Here is a 20,153-nt window from a genome sequence, read left to right as displayed (position 1 = left end):
ATGTAACATCAAGCAAGGTGCTTAACCACTCTGGGCCTTGGTTGACTCATTTATAAAATGGAAATAAAAAGCCTACCTCATAGCTCATTATAAGGATTAAATGATAATGGATATAAGTTCAGCATAATACATGGAAACTATTATTATTATTATTATTATTAATATTTTCGTTAGCAGCCCCACAACTTTGAGTCTTGGGCTTCTTCAACTGGCCACCAAGAAGCAAAATGATTCCCGCAATCTTTTACATATCACAGATAACCAAGCAGAAAGCTGTTTAATATTCTTTGTCTTGGGCATTAGCACCACGTTACATATAAAAGAGTATTTTTTCCAAAACATCTTAGTAAGTGCACCTTAGAGGGGAAATTGCAAACACATGAAAACAATAGTCTCATTGATATTCCTATTCCCATCTCTTCTCCTTCCCACAATTCTTAAAGAATTGTCTATAGTACATCAACCTAATCCACAAACAAGGGCAGGTAATTAAAAAAAACAAACAAATAAACAAAAGGTGCTTTAAACCGTTTAGGGCAGAGGAAGGTGGTAGCAGTAAGAGAGAGGCAACCAAATTGCTTCTAACCAGATTTTTATTTTGACAGCCCAAACTTTTAGCAAGAGAGTTGCTGGACCTAGTGGCTTCACATTTCAACCTGAAAGAAAAGGAGTATTTTGGAATAACATTCATTGATGACACGTAAGTCTTTTAATAGTTTTAGTTGCTTTACCTTTTGCCTGGGCTACCTACTTGCTGTCATCCATGATTAACAAAAAAGGAAATAAGTCCTCCAGGATTCAGAACGTGTCCTGCTTAGCTAAAGTGTTTTTAGTCTGCGATTTTTCTCCTAGGACTATTGCAAAGGGAGAAGAAAAGGGATACTGACCATTTTAGGAACTCAAAATATTGTTTAAGTGTTTTAGAAATTTGTAGTAGTGAGTTTGTTATTCCTGATTATAGTGTAGCTTCTCATGTCTTTGAATGTGATTGTGCTTGCTAATTATCTTATATATCAGTGATAGAAATACTAAATATTAACTCACATCTTGAAACTGAGTTGATGTGTTGGTGTTGGTGGCAAGAGAGCTTAAAGGCAAATTTGTGGCCCACTCAAAAAACATGTATATAGTTTAATACGGAAGGAACTTTTAAACTACCACGTAGGTCCATTTTATGTTGCCTTCTCAACTATCTTTTTCTTTTTCTTTTTTTCCTTTTGCCTTTTATGCTAAGTTGTTGAATGTTGTATATATTTGTCAACAATATATATGCTCCCCAAAACAAAGCAGGTAAATAAAAATAAAATTCATGGGGATTTAACACTCTAAGCAAATGTGTTTGGACTTACTAGCTCTTTTCTCTGTGTGTGTGTGTCTGTGTGTGTGTGTGTGTGTGTGTGTGTGTGTGTATCTGTCTGTCTTTTTTATGGCAGCCCAATTTGCCACATTATATGCAGCCCAATACATTATCAGAGGAATCCTTCCTCTTTCTGCAGATAATTTCCAAAGAGCTCCTTAAATATTAAAATGCAAGAAGATGTGTTCCAGACATAAAATCTGTTGGCCAACCACCCAGCATTCTTTGCATAATGCTGCCAATTTAAATGTTTTTCAGTTCTTCAGTTTAATCAGGTGGAAAATCATCTCAAGAAAGAGTTAATTTGCTTGTAACATCTTGTGGCTTCTGATCATTCTCAGCCTGCGTGGGCTGTGAGCCTAGGACCTCCAGGATATGCCAGCAGGCTCAGGACTTGCGCTGGGCAAAAACCAGGCAGCTGAGTTATCAGGAGGAGTAGAAAAACCTGAAAACTTTGATTCTGGACTGAGGATATTTCCCAAAGAGGACTCGACAAGGCAGAAGAGAGTACACTAGACATCTCTCACCTCACTCTGAATCACTCAGCAGCTACCATTTGAGAGGCTCTGTATGACCTGTCCTCTACTGGATGAAATGGGAAATGCCGATGTCCATAGCCAGCACCAACTCCTGCGAATCAGTGATTGAACATGCACAAATGTAGGCTGACTCCAAATGTGGATGAAATCATAGCAAACAGTATGAGACATAAAGCCATAAATATACAATGGCTAGGTTATGTGGTATAAATTGTAACTGCTATAAGGACTATAATTTAGGCAGAGGTCACATAGAATAGGGGTTAACAACATGAATATTGGAGTAATTTATTCATTGGAAAAATAATGGCTGGGTGTGATAGTTCACACTTACAATCCCCGCACTTTGGAGGGCCGAGATGGGCAGATCCCTTGAGTCCAGGAGTTTCAGAGCCACCTAGGCAATATAGGGAGACCCCATCTCTACAAAAATAAAAATAAAAAAAATCAGCCAGGCATGGTGACACACATCTGTAGTCCCAGCTACTCGGGAGGCTGAGGTGGGAGGACAACTTAAGCCCAGGAGGTGGAGGCTGCAGTGAGCTATAACAATGGCACTACTGCCGTCCAGCCTGGGCGACAGAGTGAGACGTTGTCTCAAATATATATATATTTACATTAAGAGTGGCTCACACCTGTAATCCCAGCACTTTGGGAGACCAAGGGAGGGAGTATTGCGTGAGGCCAGGAGTTCAAGACCAGCCTAGACAACATAATGAGACCCCATCTCTACCAAAAAAAGAAAAAAAAATTAAAAATCAGCCAGGTGTGGTGATGTACAACTCTAGTCCTAGACACTCAGGAGACTGAGGCTGAGGTGGGAGGACTGCGTGAGCCTAGGGGTTCAAGGGTACAGTGAGCTTATGATCATGCCTCTGCACACCTGCCTAGGCAATAGAGCAAGACCCCATCTCTAAAAATAGAAAATAAAATAGTTTTTGAATGCCCGCTCAATGCCAGGTGTTGCTCTAGATCACAAGGATTCAGCTAGGAGTAACACAGACAAGGCCCCTGCTTTTATGGAGCTCGTATTGCAATGGTATAGTCTAGCATAACAAGTAAACAAACAGATAAATCAAAGGAATATCAGCAAGTATAATTGCATTGAAGAACATAAAAGGCCATGACCAAGAAAACTTGAGGTCAGTTTTAGACAGGGTGGACTAGGACAGGATCTAGGAGGTGACATGTAATGAAAAGCAAGAGCCAGTTGTGCAAAAATTTGGGGAGGCATTACAAACAAAAACCAGTGCAAAACTCCTGAGGTGGGGCTGAGCATGACTTTTGTGATTTGTTTTTTGAGAAAGAAAAAACAAGGCTGGGCACAGTGGCTCACATCTCTAATCCCAGCACTTTGGGAGGCTGAGGCAGTCAGACCAACTTGAGCCTAGGAATTCCAGACCAGCCTGGGCAACATGGTGAAACCCCATCTCTACTAAAAATACAAAAAAAAAAAAAGTAAGGGGGCATGGTGGTACACACCTATAGTCCCAGCTCCCCGGGAGGCTTAGGTGGGAGGATTGCATGAGCCCAGAAAGTGGAGGTTGCAGTGAGCCATGATCTCACCACTGCACTCCAGCCCAAGCGACAGAGTGAGATCCTGTCCCAAACAAAAACAAAGCCAGTGTGATGAGAGTACAGAGATTAAGAGGCAAAGTGGTACAGGATGAGGGTTGAGAGGGAGGCAGGAGCAGGTGTCAGAGAATCTTGATAGCTAGCTGTGTGACCTTAGATCAGTTACTTAACATCTCTGACACTCAAGTTTTCTCATCTGTATGCTGGACATAATAATAGTGACTTATATAGTATGTACTACATAAGGCACCTATAATAGGGTACTAGTATTCAATACTATTAAATCAGGTGAGGTATGCAGAGTATATCTCACAGGCCCACAATAAAAGGGAGCTATCGTCCCAATGTATTGCAATAAGGGAGTGTTGAGAAGGAAACTGAAGGAGGACTGGAGTAGGCGTCACACAGACGACTAACTAAAATTGGATCTTGCAGGTCAGGTGGACTTTAAATAGATGGGAGGGGAGATGGGAGGTGACATTCTAGGCAAGAGTTATTTTGTGGGCAAATGCATGAACATGGCAACGAACAAGGTACATTTGCCCAAGGTTGAAGACGTTGGCCTGATCATGGGGACAAGATCATAGGTGAGCCTTGTTAGTCACGCAGATAGAGGAGGCACATCCAGGCCATGGAAGGATGTTATAGGGAGGAGGAATGTGGCTTTTGACTTGCAGTGTCAGAGGTCCCTCAGGCTGCAATGTTTGTGGCAGACTGGAAAAGAGGGTCCTGGCCACATGGGAGGCTTCGGGAAAAGCTCCAAGCTCAGTGGAATATAAACCAGACTGCATAAGTAAGGGGTTCAGACTGTAAGACTTTCTCTTCAGAAAGAAAAGAAATAATAGGCCAGGTGTGGTGGCTCACACCTGTAATCTCAACACTTTGGAGGCCGAAGTGGGTGGATCACCTGACGTCAGGAGTTTGAGACCAGCCTGGGCAACACAGCAAAACCCCATCTGTACTAAAAATACAAAAATTAGCTGGACGTGGTGGCAGGCGCCTGTAATCCCAGCTACTCAGGCACCTGAGGCACGAGGATCACTTGAACCCGGGAGGTGGAGGTTGCAGTGAACCGAGACTGTGCCACTCCAGCCTGGGTGACAAAGTGAGACTCTGTCCAAAAAGAAAAAAGAAAAGGAATAATAGGAATGACTTCCTTCAATTATTTGGGCCACCCTTCTCGTTGTCTGCTCTGAGATTTCTTTCTCAAAACTATGCTGGGAGAAGAATGGCTCACACAGCCTTTGGCTGAGCCAAAGGAGATAACTATAGTTATGTTCTTTCCAAGAACCCTGGCTCCAAAATGTCCTCTGTGCACTCCCCTGCAAGCAAAGGCAGAGTCTCTTTCTGAATTATGACCAGTTTGGGGAGGTGTCTCCTGGCTCTAGTCGTGTTTATTTTCAGAAGAAGTATGAGCGGGGCTGTTGAGGGGGTGGAAATTGGCCATTTCTACCTTTCTGGGGAGCGGGCCTGGAAAATTGCTGATGTCTAAGGGTGTCTCCTTGGAATGTCTTGGTCACAAGCCTAGTGCTTTTTCTTTGTCTGGTAAATATTTTTGGAAAGTATTTTCTTTCAGCACTTCCCTCCTGCCTCCCTTCGCCCCCGTAAAACCACTGAGTGAGGGCCCTCCCAGGATGCCGTCTGAGTTGCATTTTCCAGCCTAGATGCCACAAGCGTCTTTTGCCTTTGGTGAACTTTAAATAGAGGAAGGCAAAGCTGAAAGGAACATTTTGTCAATGAAAGTAGCTACTGTCTACAACTCATCCACAGACCAAGAGGAGAAACGGAAAAATAGATGGCAATTACATAATAAAAGCAGTGATGATGACCAACAACAGATTCAAGGTCACGTTATGGGGAGATGGATAGAGTTTCTGAGATTACGCTTGTTAGTGCCTTGCGCAGCTCTGTGTGCAAAGTGAGTCTTTCACCCCTAGAGGGCAGTCACGGCCCTCCTGAGGCACCAGCCCTTCAGGTCACCATAATGGTTCCATCTCTTCACCCATTTCATTTTTTGTTTTGCCTTCTCATGTTTTGAAAGGCTTTGCTAAATAAGCTTTGTTAACCAAGAAATAACAAATGGACTTTACAACACAACTGTGACTTTTGATCACTGTCCCTTCCAATGGGACTGTGACAATGGGCCTTCTGTTGATATAATTCTAGCCAAAAATAAAACTTGCTTTGTGGTTGGTCTGCACTCCTGATAGGGGTGGATATGGCTGTCTTTTCAAGATATTGGTTAGGTCTATTATATTTACTGATGGGAAAACCTGACAAAAGCCAGTTATAAGCAATAAGTAACCTTGATTACATTCCAGTAGTAGAATTATGGGCATTTAAAAAAAAATTCTTCTAGACTTTTTCCTCTTGATGAGATTGTGGGTAGGTTTTTTTTAAATCTAATTTGTAATTTATCCTTTTAAAAAACTATTTCATATTATATATGCATGAATATCTTCTTTAATGTCATGGTTGAGTCCAGTCCCTTTTGATTACCTTCCCACTGCAACTGTAGTTTCTTCCACAGAGGTAACCAGTACTAACAAGTTGCTGTGTGACTCTCCAGAAATATATCTAAAAATGTTCATCAATATTTAATAGTGTTTTGAGCGTGCATCTGTGGTTAACATAATTGGTTTATGCTGTATGTGTTATTGTACAACTTGCTTCATTCTTTCATAGACACCATTCCATGCAAGTTCATACAAATATACATCATGCTTTCAATTTCTTTTTAGAGACAGGGTCTCACTCTGTTTCCCAGGCTGGAGTGCAGTGGCATGATCATAGCTCACTGCAGCCTTGAACTCCTGGGCTCCAGTGATCCTCCTGCCTTAACCTCCTGAAATGCTGAGATTACAGGTGTGAGCCACCATGTCTAGCCTGTTATGCTTTTAAAATCATACATCTTTCCTAAGAAAACTTTTGAGATCTGATACTATAAAATATGTTATATATTTTAAGACACACATTTGACCATCTGTGAAACTAGGATGTGTCTTTAAATCAGTGGCATCCTAAACTTGATGAAATATAGTGTAAGACTCTCTTAATGTCAGTCTCCTATCTTATTATGTTTTACACACAAGTGCAGTAGTTCTAAGGACCTCCCCTTGTGTTACTTAATCAGCTTATTTATCTTTATAATATTCCTGCAAGGAAAGCTGGGAACAGGTATCAAAAGCCTTGTCTTGTAACTATGGAAACAAAGACACACTCTTTCCAGCGTTTAACCGGCTAAGTATCAGAGACTGAGTCAGAAGTCATTATAAAAGCTGATTCAGCCGGGCGCGGTGGCTCAAGCCTATAATCCCAGCACTTTGGGAGGCTGAGGTGGGTGGATCACGAGGTCAGGAGATCGAGACCATCCTGGCTAACACAGTGAAACCCCGTCTCTACTAAAAATACAAAAAAAAAAGAAATTAGCCGGGCGTGGTGACGGGTGCCTGTAGTCCCAGCTACTCGGGAAGCTGAGGCAGGAGAATGGCGTGAACCCGGGAAGCGGAGCTTGCAGTGAGCCGAAATCGCGCCACTGCACTCCAGACTGGGCGACACAGCGAGAATCTGTCTCAAAAAAATAAAAACAAATAAATAAATAAATAAAATGAAAGCTGATTCAACCCTCTGGTCTCGTTTTCTCCAGTACTGAAAGTCCTGGGTACTTTTATATACAAGTCCACTGGGTGGGGTGGCGGGGAGTAGGGAGGAAGAAAGGAAGTCCTGAATTCAAATCCCAGCTCTAGCACTTTCCTCACTGGCTTATTGTAAAATATAGCTTTAATGTATAAAGAGTTCCAACTTGGTTGGCACAGGGTCATTGCTCAATAGAGACTAGCTATTGTTATTATTACTACTGCTAATATTATTATTTATTCTCACTTTTCCTGTTTACTTATAATGAATACAGCCTAGAATTTTCTGATTTTGTTTTTTAATTTTTTACTCAAGGACTAAATTTTTGAAAATGTCTTCTGGCCCATTCTAGATTTTATTACATTTTGACACCATCAGCATGTTCTTAGATTGAATTTTATGTAAGCAAGTAAAAGAGGGTCTATGCCCTCTGGGAATTTACAGCCTAACATGGATGAACTAGTTGGACAACCTCAGAAAAGGCACGTAAACAGTTCTGAGCCCCAGTGTCCTTTTGATACCTCAAGGGTCAAAATCTAGAGAGAACTGTTTATGAACTTGGTGAGGCTCTTGAGTAAGTAAAATAAGCAAGTACATGCTTAAATCTTAGTAAGCCCATAATATATATACAGAAGTGGCACTCAGAGAGTATTCGACCCTGTACTTTTTTTTTTCTTTTTGAGATGGAGTCTTGCTCTGTCACGCAAGCTGGAGTGTAGGGGCACGATCTTGGCTCACTGCAACCTCCGCCTTCTGGCTTCAAGTGATTCTCCTGCCTCAGTCTCCCAAGTAGCCGGGATTACAGGCATCCGCCACCACTCCCAGCTAATTTTTGAATGTTTAGTAGAGACGGGGTTTCACCATGTTGGCCAGGCTGGTCTTGAACTCCTGACCCCAAGTGATCTGCCCACCTTGGCCTCCCAGAGTGCTGGGATTACAGGCATGAGCCACCGTGCCTGGCCTTTTTTTTTTTTTTTTTTTTTGAGACAAGTTCTCCTTCTGTTGTCCAGACTGGGGTGTGGTGGCACAATCATAGCTCACTGCAGCCTCAAACTCCTGGGCTCAAGCAATCCTCCCACCTCAGCCAATTCTCCCACCTCAGCCTCCTAAAGTGCTGGGATTAGAGGCATGAGCCACTGTGCCTAGCATCAACCCTGTACTTTTTAAAAAAGCTGTGTTATTGTTGTGTGTCTGGTTTTTTGTTTTTGTTTTTGCTTTTGTTTTGAGACAGGGTCTCATTCTGTTGCCTAGGCTGGAATGCAGTGGCATGATCACAGCTCACTGCAGCCTTGACTTCCCTGGGTCCAAGTGATCCTCCCACTTCAGCCTCTGTAGAAACTGGGACAGGAGGCACGCACCACCACACTAGGCTAATTTTTTCTGTATTCTTTGTAGAAATCGGGTTTCACCATGCTGCCCAGGCTGCTCTCAAATTCCTGGGCTCAAGCAATCTGCCTGCCTTGGCCTCCCAAGTGCTAGGATTACAAATGCTAGACGTGAGCCACTACACCCAACCTGTGTGTTGTATTTCATTGAACCAGAAGTTTTCTCCTTGATTATCTAAAATATTTCATATTTCATAAAAATGTAATATTAACATATGGCCTAGTTTTTTTACCTCGAAAGTCAACTAATGTTACCAGTTTTTTGTTTTTCCTCTCAGCTTTTTGTAATATATACATGCACATATGTATGTTTGTTCTTTGTTTAATTTAAAAAATGGCTGTATACTTGCTGCTATGCGTCTTGCTTTTTCATTTAATATTGTACCTTGGAAATTGTTCAAAATAGGTTTATAAAGAGTCTTTCTGGCTTTTTGTTTGTTTGTTTAAAGACAGGGTCTGGTTATGTTGCCCAGGCTGGAGTACAGTGGCTGTTCACAGCTGTGATCATGGCACACTGCAGCCTCGAACTCCTGGGCTCAAGGCAATCATCCTGCATCAGCTTCCTGAATAACTGGGACTACATGTGTGTGGCACCACACCCATGTTCTTCAGCCTATTTTATGGCTGCATTGTATTTCACTCTATAGTTTTGTTTGTTTGTTTATTTTGAGGGGGTTGGGGGTTTGTTTGTTTTTTAGACGGAGTTTTACTCTTGTTGCCCAGGCTGGAGTGCAATGGCGCAATCTCGGCTCACTGCAACCTCTGCCTCCCAGGTTAAAGTGATTCTCCTGCCTCAGCCTCCCAACTAGCTGGGATTACAGGCATACGCCACCATGCCTGGCTAATTTTTTTTATTTTAGCAGAAACAGGGTTTTACCATGTTAGCCAGGCTGGTCTCGAACTCCTGACCTCAGGTGACCAGCCCGCCTCGGCCTCCCAAAGTGCTGGGATTACAGGCATCAGCCACTGGCGCCTGGCCACTCTATAGTTTTAAATAATTTTTTTAAACAATATCCTCTTGGACATTGAAGTCGTTTCCACACCTTTTGCTATTTCAAATGATGCCACAGCGAGTGATTTCATATACAAATTATTTCTCACATGTGCAAGTTTGCCTTGATATACTCCTGGAAATGGAAATGCTGGTTCAGAAGCAAGTGCTTTCACAGTTTTGAAAGAAATTGCTGAGTTGGTCTCATTACCAGTTGTAACAGGTTGTGCTCCTACCATCAGTGTATGAGAGCAATGATTTCCCCACAGCTTTGCCAACACTGTATGTTGCTGAACTTTTCTGACTTTCTGTTGAATCCTTTTTCTTTGCTTTGCTCTCACAGAGGTCAGCAGAACTGGCTACAGTTAGACCACCGAGTTCTTGACCATGATTTGCCCAAGAAACCAGGCCCAACCGTTTTGCACTTTGCTGTGAGGTATGTATCCACAGACCCAGTTAGCATCCCTCTTTTTTTCTGTTATTTTTGGTTTTCGTGTGTGTTTTTTTTTCTGTTTTTTACATTTCTGGTGATTAGAGATAGCGAATAAAAAGAGAAGAGACCTATCAAAACATTATCATTTGAAAGAGATTCTCTACTGTCTTGGTCTGAGGACCAAGTTACCATAGATACTGTAGAGCTGTTTTCTTTGAAGATGAAGGATAGAGTCGCCTTCCTTTATTCCTCAAAGCCTCTTAGATCAATTTGAAGCTGAAAAACACGGGTAATATATTTTAATACATAAGCCTGTTTCTCACTCAACATATTTTTAAGATTCCTATTATTTGAAATATGACAAACATTTGCTATTACATTTTATGTAGCAATAATGTTTTCTACAGACTTGGAAATAATTGAATTTTATGCAGTTTGATGCCTTAATTTGAATAGAGCATAAAATACAAACAAATGCTTAAGGAAATAATTAACAGTACAGGGACCTGAATTCCATTCACATGCACAGAGACTGCTGAAAATAATACAGAGTCCTTGACTTGTTCTCTGAGGTCTGCTTGGGCAAGTCACTTAACTGTATCCTGAAATGGATGCATTCAACTAGATCAGTAATTTCTCAAATCCATCTCATGATAGAACTATTTTTTTAGTTCACAATCTAAAACAAACAAACAAACAAAAAATGTTATAAGATGTAATACCGGCTGGGCACAGTGGCTCATGACTGTAATTCCAGCACCTTGGGAGGCTGAGGCAAGTGGATCACTTGAGGTTAGGAGTTTGAGACCAGCCTGGCCAACGTGGCGAAACCCCATCTCTACTAAAAATACAAAACAAAATTAGCTGAGCTCGGTGATGTGCTCCTGTAATCCCAGCTACTCATGAGGCTGAGGCATAAGGATCGCGTGAACCCAGAGGCAGAGGTTGCAGTGAGCCAAGATCGCACCAATGCACTCCAGTGTGGGCAACAGTGAGACTCCATCTCATAAACAAAAACAAAACAAAGCAAAAACAAGAAGTAATACCTATGTTTCTCTACCTAGCTTGAGGTGAAATCATTACTGATGGAGCTGAAAGCCCTTCTTATGTGCTGACCCCCTCTCCCCACTTTCCTAAGTTTGATGAAAAATTTTATGATAAATTTTGTTCTGTTGGTAGGAAGTTAAAAATGATAAAATGAGGTAAGGTGGTAGGTTTCTTATAAATCTAGTTTCTTCTCATAAAGCTAGATGAACCTGAAGAATTGTCCTGTATTCTGAGGATATGTTAATTTTTGTTTTTTTGTTTGAGACAGGATCTCAGTCTCTCATCCAAGCTGGAGTGCAGTGGTACAATCTTGATTCACTACAACCTCGGCCTCCCGGGCTCAAACAATCAGCCTCTCAGGTAGCTAGAACTATAGCCACGTACCACCACACCCAGCTAATTTTTTGTACTTTTTGTAGAGATGAGGTTTTGCCATGTTGTCCAGGCTGGCCTCAAACTCCTGGGCTCGAGCATTCACCTGCCTTAGCCTCCCAAAGTGCTGAGATTACAGGCGTGAGCCACCATGCCTGATAATGTTAATTTTTGGAAGATGAAAATGTACTTCGTTTTATGCCATGAAGGTGTAGGTTTCATCCTTTTTTGGGGGGGCTTTTTTACTGATTACCTGGCAACATTCTGTCACATTTTACAGATACTTTTAATTTTCATTGAGTCTGTTCCGTGAAATTCAAAAGTATGAGAATATGACAGAATACATTTTTAAAGAAATCTTTTTTGGCCAGGCACAGTGGCTCATGCCTGTAATCCCAACACTTTGGGAGGCTGAGGTGGGAGAATCACTTGAGTCCAGGAATTTGAGACCAGCATGGGCAACATAATGAGATCCCATCTCTACAAAAGTTTTTTTAAATTAGCTGGGTGTGGAGGTGGGTACCTGTGGTCCTAGCTACTCAGGAGGCTGAGGTGGGAGGATCGCTTGAGCCCAACTCAAGGCTGCAGTGAGCCTTGATCATGCCATTGCACTTCAGCCTGAGTGACAGAGACCCTGTCTCAGAACAAAACGGAAAGTTCTTTTTTGTGTGAATCAATGGGGATTGTGGAGAGTTGCTGCTCCATACTGAACAAATGAAGTGTTAGCCACTTCCAATTTCTTTCTTGCTTTTGGGTCTGAAATCTGGTTTAGAATATAATCTCTTTAATTAAATTGGAGTAACAACAACAAGAAGTAATTTAATTGCCAGAAGTAATTATATTTTTAAAACCCAGGAAGGAGGCAGCATAGTAGTGATTTGTCTAGGAGCATAGCTGGTATGGAAAAGTACACAGAAATCCTAAAGAAAAAAAACACTGAGTTTCCAGGAAAGAGGGTGACATGAATGCTTATGTCCATGGCAATGGAAAAAAAAAAAAAAAACAGAACTAGTAGGCAAGAGGTTAAACAGTATATTAGTACTTAAGCAGGAGTCAGAGAATAATGAAGTTTTAATCTTGTGTTGTGTAGGGAAAATGGCCCAACATAAATAAAATATACTTTTTCAGAGGGAATTATATTATCACTATAAACATTTCAAATTATATGAATGAAATGAAAAGTAAAAATTACTCTTCACCACCTCCAACCTTCCCCTCGACCCCCAAGTTTCCCCCCTTCTTAGAAAAATAGGGTAAGTCGTTTGATGAATTAATTTCTTTTTTCTTTGCAACTTGGAAATCTTTCCTTGGGTATATAAAAATCTATTTATTTAAGCATTAAGGCTATTTCTAGTTGTTATTAAAATTTAGGTTACAGCTGGCCAGGCGCGGTGCCTCACACCTGTAATCCCAGCACTTTGGGAGGCCAAGGTGGGCAGATCACTTGAGGTCAGGAGTACGAGACCAGCCTAGCCAACATGGGGAAACCCCATCTCTACTAAAAATACAAAAAATTGGCCAGGCTTGGTGATGGGCATCTGTAATCCCAGCTACTCCAGAGGCTGAGGCAGGAGAATAGGTTGAACCCAGGAGGTGGAGGTTGCAGTGAGCCAAGATCGCATTACTGCACTCCAGCATGGAGGATAGAGTGAGACTCCGTCGCAAAAAAAAAAAAAAAAAAAAAAAAAAAAAAATAGGTTACACCTAACATCATTGCCCTTTCATCTTTTGTGCACATGGTGTAGTGTTTCTGTAGTGTCATCTACTCAATGAAAGCATTAAGTCTTCAGAAAATCTAACAAGTACCATCTAGGTAGTAACCAGATTTGTGTAGATTCTTTGACAGCTAATATCTGGTCTGTTTGGGGTCACAGAATACCAAAGGAGTAAACTCTATCTCCCTGTCTGTACAGTCATTCATAAGGCTCTCTATCTTCTCCAAGCAGGTTCCTGAAATTCCAGAGTGACCTGCTGCTTGTTCATGAGTTTCAGCACTTACTTGGAGTGTTATCTCAAGAGTGTCCCATAATCACTTTGCATTACTTTCCCTTAACTACTTGCATGTTTAAAACCCTTATCAAGTTTTTAATTATTCACTTAGTTCTTCCTCCCAACAGTATAGTGAGATCATAATAGTCTTTGTTATTATTCCAATTAAGTAGTTGTTTTTACTCCAGTTTAATTAAGGAAATGATAAAGGAAAAGCACACGCCAAAGAATTTCGTGAACTGACCGAGGTCACTGTGGAGTGTAGCTGGTTCTGTGGAGGTCTCGCAAATGGGGTTGTTTTGTGCTCCAGTGAAGTGAGGTGCTTCTCAGAGGGTCTCTAGCCTCCTGTTTGGAGAAAACAGAACTATTGGTAATACTTCTATCCCAGTAGACACCATCAACAAATCTCCAGGTTGCCTGTTTGACTGAAGAATAGAGAGCCAAAGATAGCATTTGGTTCTGTCTTGATGTTCACTCATTTTAGGAGCCTCTGGAAGTGCAGGGGACCTCTTTTGAGATTGGGGTCCTCACCTCTTGCGTCAGCACAGTACTGCTGCATGCACTGGAACATGGAGCACAGAAGTCCCTCATTCATGGACACTGAGGTGTGTGGTCACCAAACAGTTAATGCACAATGAAAAAGAAGTCCCTTCAGTGATAGCATAAAGCATGTGTACCGCTGTTATTTTCAACGCAAACAATTAGAAGTCCTAATGCCAACAATGAAGATAGGTTCAGTAGGTTATGGTGGCACTTTTATAGTAAACGATGAATCACTTTAACAAAAGAGATTAGATGAAAAAGTACATTGCAATTCAGAGCTTCTCCAGAAGGCGAGGCAGGGCATATCTGAATCATCTTGGGAAATTTTTCAGACTACACAGTTACTCCCCTTCAATTCCACATTCCTGGCCCAGATTCTGATATAGTGCCATGGAGGGAGGGGTGCATTGTCCAGCCCTCTCTCCACCCCTCCTCTTATAAATCATTACTTTAATAAGTCACTGTTATCAGGGATGTTGTCATGTATCTCATCGCTCATGCATCTGAGGAGAAAAGATACATTACATCTGAAAAAGATAGGGAATGAGTGTCCTTCTGTAAAACAGAGATTACTATTTATGCCATGGGAAGTTCAAGTGATCACATTGAGGTTTTTTGAAGTTGGTTTGTTTTATAAACATATATAGATCTATAAATACTGAGAAAATTCCTGGAAGGAGCTACACCAAGCTGTGAAGAAACATTTCTTCCTTCCTTCATTCATTATATATTAGAGTTGCTACGTTGTGCTCTGCCCCATTCTAGGTCTGAGGAACCAATAGTGATGAAGGCAAAAATCTCTACCATCATAGTCTGCATACACATAAACAAATGCATTCATTATATAATAACAGTTTATCCATTCATCTGATAAATAGTTGCTGATTTCCTGCTATGTGCCTGGCCCTGTGCTAGGTGCTGGAAATCTAGCAGTGGTAGAAGAAAATGACAAAAATCCTGCAGCCGTAAAGCATACAGCCTAATGGAAAGAGACTGACACTAAGTAAAGTAAACCTGCAAAGCATCTTATGTGAGGGGTTATGGAGGAAGTTCCATTAGGGAGGAGGAAAAGGGAATATTAGCAAAGCTGGGGCTGCAATTCTAAATACAGTGGTCAGGGAAGGCCTCCCAAAGGAGGTGGCATTGAGCAAAGGCATACAGGAGATGAGACAAGGACCCAGGACCCAGGGCCATTTCTGGGGAAGTTTCTTCCAGGCGAGGGGAACAGCAGGTGCACAGACAGGTTGGCAAGAGCATGCCTGGTGTGTACCAGCCCCTGGAAGGAAGTCATGTATCTGGAGAGAACCTACAAAAGGGAAATGAGTAGGAGTTGGCATGGGGTTGGCCTGTAGGGCATTGGGGCCTACGGGTTTTGAGCTTGAGCATAACCAGTTGCCATTTTAAACAGACTCACTCTGGCTGCTGGATTGAGGACAGACTGGAACGGGGCAGGAGGGCACAGCAAGACCAGTTAGGAAACTGTTGCAATGGTCCAGGCCAGAGGTGAGTGGGGTGGACCAGACTGAGTCTCACTCCACATTCACCAGAGATGGTACAAGTTGGTTATGAGAATTGAAGAGAGAGCAGGGGATACAAAATGATTTTGCAAAACATTATGCAAATGTAAGGAATTTTTTTTATTGTAGCATTTATGAAAAAGAAAAATTCCATGAGATCTTGCTCTCAAGAAGTTTTCTCTCTACCAAAACGTAGCATAAACTCTGCAGCAGGCCCTAGGCTATTTGACAAGTATTGTCTCATTTACTCCTGAGCTAATCCCTGAGGTACTACAGATTTGAAGGGTTAATAAATATCTGGTTTATATTCCCCAGGATAGAGGGAGCAGCTCAGAAACATATGCTGCTTCTGCACAGAGAAAAGAAAATATGTAAAGCAAAAGCACGTAGTGTTCCCTTTATGACTTCAAGATTAAACCTTTGTCTTCTTTTTTCCAGTTATAAAATCTCAAAGAGGTGTGCTAAATATGTGTGTGACCTCTGTGTGTATAGACGCACCATAATTTATTTAGGTACCATAATTTATTTAACCAGTTCTCTATTTCCATAGGGGTCCAAACTCCACCAGGTTTCTGGGGGACTTCCCCAGGCTGGGGGTTGTTATCTGGTTGCCATAAATTATATTCCACAAACATATGGGCCTCTTGGTAATGCAGCCCAGATGTGAATATTTGAAAGGCTTGACAGTGAGGAGCAAGCAAGCATTTAACTAGGAGTGCAGGGCCTTGCCGTGACCTCACTGGAGAAGCTCATATTCCCTCAGAGGAGGGCAACTTGAGGTGGCTCAGGCCGGTACCACCTTGTTCCAGTCAAAGCCAGAATCTTGGCTTCTTTCATCCCCTTTATTATTTGTTTTGTTTTTCATTTCAATTGGTCTTCCCTCTTCTTCTCCCTTCTTTTCCTCCTCCTCTTTCCAAGTCACTTTTGCTGGGTCCTAGGACTGCATGTATCCACTCAGTGGTACCCTAAAGCATTGTCTGCCACTCTTAGGGCTGAGAAGAACTCACTTTCCTACTGTAGTAGGAAACCCGGAGGCAGACTACTCCCTCTGGGTGAAAATTGCTGCAAACAGGGAGCCCTTGAATTCAAGACTGCTGACTGCCTTCTCATCACTCCTGGCCTGGTCTTTGGAACGTTAGATCTTTAGAAAGAGTTTAACTCAAGGAACGTCATGACTACAACCCATGAGTCCTCATCATTCCACCAGAATTTTTTAAAGAGAGCCAAATACACGTGACACATAAAGACAGACTGTAGTAAAGAGGGAGACTTATTGACATAGAAAGATGCTCCCAACATATTCTAGGTGAAAGAAGTGGACCACAAAAAGTCCATGCAATATGATAACACTCTATGTAAAATATTGTATAAAACATCTGTACAGATAGAAACTAAGTTGAAAATGTTAACAATAGTTAATCTCTAGGTAGGATGATTGTAGGGACGATTTTCATTTTCTTCTTTTTTGCTCATCTGTGTTTTTTCCTACAATGAACATATTACTTGAGCAAATTTTTTAAATGCAATTATGAAAAGTGATAAGAGGAAGAAAGGATAAAATGTTTGTGACCAGATAAGCCTGCGTTTGTTTAAAGCCATCAGAGGGTAGGTGATTTACAAGAACGAGAGGACTGGAAAGTTCATCTTTTCATGGAGGAATGTGATTTAAAGGCCCAGAGAAACAACTGCTTCCTTCTACTTAGGCTGAGCTGAGGCTACTTGAGGGAGGTGTGCGAGTTAGCCAGAGGTCTTTGCCCATCTACCACACTCCCATCTGAATGCACAATACCCCAGACCGTGGGAAATACAAAGGCCAGTTGCCTCAGTATCACCCATGACCCCTAACTGGCCCAGCCTATTCTGAACTTCCAGGCAGGCGGTTAATGGCCTTCATCTTCGAGGATCCAACATCCTTATCACACAAGAGTTCAAGAAAGACACAGAATCCTCTGAAGCACATGCTCGGTCATGATTCCAGTTTCTTACAGGATTCTATTTCTTGGTGTATTCCCTGGGCAAGCATCAGAAATTATTTTTAGAAATCTGCTCACTCCCCTCTCAAACCTTTCAGTCCTATCTTTTGGTGGGTGTGCCTGTGTTTCCAGAGTTTTAAGAAACAGATGGGCCATGAATACTTAAAGGATGTGTGTGTTTGTCTGTGTGTGTGTGTGTGTGTGTGTGTGTGTCTCAGGACAATGAAGAGGCAACATCAAAAGTAAAGAAATTGTATGGTGGGGCTGGGCGCAGTGACTAATGCTTGTAATCCCAGCACTTTGGGAAGCCAAGGCCAGTGGATCACAAGGTCAGGAGTTCGAGAACAGCCTGGCCAACATGACGAAACCCCGTCTCTACTAAAAATACAACAATTAGCCAGGTGTGGTGGTGCACACCTGTAGTCCCAGCTACGTGGGAGGCTGAGGCAGGAGAATCACTTGAATCTGGGAGGCAGAGGTTGCAGATCGCGCCATTGCACTCCAACCTGGGCAACAGAGCAAGACCCTGTCTCCGAAAGAAAAAAAAAAAGAAAAGAAAAGAAAAGAAAGAAACCATATTGTGAAGGGTGAAAGAAGCTGCAGAGCTCAGAAATTAGAAGCTCGGCTTTCAATGCAGGGTTTCACTGTAGCAGCACTATTGAAACTGAGGACCAGGCCATTCTTTATAGTAGGGAGCTAAGCTGTGCTGTAGGATCTTTAGCAGATCCCTGGTCTCCACCTACTGACGTCAATAATGCTCCCAGGCTGGGCACTGTGTCTTACACCTGTAATCCCAGCACTTCAGGAGGCCAAGGCAGGTGGAGCACTTGAGTCCAGTTCAGGTCCAGCCTCGGCAACATTGTGAAACTCTGTCTCTACAAGAAATACAAAAATTATCCTCGCATTTTAGTGCGTGCCTGCAGTCACAGCTACTCAGGAGGCTGAGGCAGGAGGATGGCTTTAGCCCAGGAAGTTGAGGCTGCAGTGATCAGGCCACTGCACTCTAGCCCGGGCAGCAGAGCAAGACCCTGTTTCAAAATAAACAATAACACTCCCCAAGTGCTGACAGTCAAATAGTGTCTTCAGCATTGGTAAACACCCCCACTCAAACATTGAGAACAGAGCTTTAGCATCATTCTTAGGTTCATATTCCAGCTCTTCCACTTACTCACTGTGTAGTTTCTGGCACCCTCTCGGGCCTGTTTCATCACCTATAAAATGAAGCTGGTGGTAGCACCCACCTACTTTGGGGGTTGTTGGAGGATTCCAAGTGCTAACAGGTAATGTAGACCCTCTATAAATGTTCACTATTTTTATGTTATAAATAACAGGCTGCCTCAACCACGTATTCAGTGGGTGAAACATTCTATCATGTTTCTGTCACAGCCTTTGAATATGAAAGATTTGGGATTGTCTGGCTTGGGTCTGACCCAGTCCCCTTTGCACTGGGCAGAGGATCTTATCATTTATCTTCATTATTCACCGTGCCCAGTGAAAAGACTCCCCACCCAACTTTTCTCCCCTGCCTCCCCTCCCCACCCCCTCTCAAAGCATCTGTCCCTGCTTTCCTGTGGAGGACTAGAGCAGGCTGTTTTAAAGAGGAGGAGAGGCAAGCACTTGGGATTCACATGCCCCTGACACTTCAGGTTGCCTAGGGGAGAAGACTCTCTCTCTCCCCTTCCTGGCAGGTCACAGCAAGGCCCTGACTCTTTTGGGCCTCCAGCTCTTCCAGATAACTCAGAAAGAGTCACGTTGTGGGAAAGGAGCAAGAGGGCAGGTTCCTACAGGCTTACCAGGAGGCCCTCTCTAGTTCTAGCCATGTCTGGAAATTCAGAAATGAGAAAGAGCATTCCTGGCAGAGGAGCACATTGTAGAAGCAAACAGTGCTTCCTCTGGGAATTCTCCAAGACTGTTCCCCTCCCACAGATGAAAGGGAACATATTGGACTCCCATAAGCACTGCATAATAGCTTGCAGAAAGTGATGTGTTTGGAGAAAGTGAAATACACTTAAATTACACTTCAGCCTTCAGCATGCATTATAAAGTGAGATATGACTACCTTGCAGGGTCATTACAAGCAATAAACAGATATCTCCCTGCTCAGAATGTGGATGAGGATCTGATAGAAATCTTTCAAGGCGTGTGGCTGCAGTTAAATGCCTGAAATTACTCATGGTGACTAAATGAAACCCAGAATGAGGTGTTTTGATTTAGCCCTCGCTGGACGCCAGTCACAAACTCAGCATTGTTCAGAATGCAAAATAATTGAGCAGTTCTTGCCCAATTCACCTTCTTTGAAGATATCACTCGGACCTCGCAAAGGCCCTGGGAAGCAAAGAAACCATGCTTAGTTGAGAAAGAAAAGTTGAAACTGGTTAGAAGAGCATTCATTTCACAATATTTTCTCATTTTGTGTTAAAACAGACATTTTTGTAGCATTTGTTTCCTTGAGAGAAGGAACTTAGGAAAGATACTTGGAATTTTTATTTTATTTTATTTTATTTTATTTTATTTTTTGAGACAGAATCTTGCTCGGTCACCCATGCTGGAGTGCAGTGGCACAATCTCGGCTCACTGCAACCTCCTCTTCCCGAGTTCAAACGATTCTCCTGCCTCAGCTTCCTGAATAGCTGGGACTACAGGCATGTACCACCACATCCAGCTAATTTTTGTATTTTTAGTGAAATGAGTTTTCACCATGGTGGCCAGGCTGGTCTCGAACTCCTGGCCTCACGTGATCTGCCTGCCTTGGCCTCCCAAAGTGTTGGGATTACTGGCATGAGGCACTGCACCTGG

General features: G+C 42.4%; 1 protein-coding gene across 1 annotated transcript in view; it reads left to right on the top strand.

The window, feature by feature from the left end:
* FRMD4B (FERM domain containing 4B) overlaps positions 1-20,153 on the top strand; it is a 236,970-nt gene that overhangs the window by 80,591 nt on the left and 136,226 nt on the right. Inside the window, exons 3-4 of the mRNA XM_011971028.1 lie at positions 606-700; positions 9,827-9,919. Of these exons, the coding sequence (XP_011826418.1) occupies positions 606-700; positions 9,827-9,919 (188 nt within the window). The remainder of the gene's footprint in view (positions 1-605; positions 701-9,826; positions 9,920-20,153) is intronic.

The sequence above is a fragment of the Mandrillus leucophaeus genome, unplaced genomic scaffold (genome assembly GCF_000951045.1).
Source record: "Mandrillus leucophaeus isolate KB7577 unplaced genomic scaffold, Mleu.le_1.0 Scaffold121, whole genome shotgun sequence".
NCBI classification, from domain to species: domain Eukaryota; kingdom Metazoa; phylum Chordata; class Mammalia; order Primates; family Cercopithecidae; genus Mandrillus; species Mandrillus leucophaeus.
The sequence above is the reverse complement of the archived record's forward strand: the minus strand, read 5'-3'. Positions and strand labels throughout refer to the sequence as shown.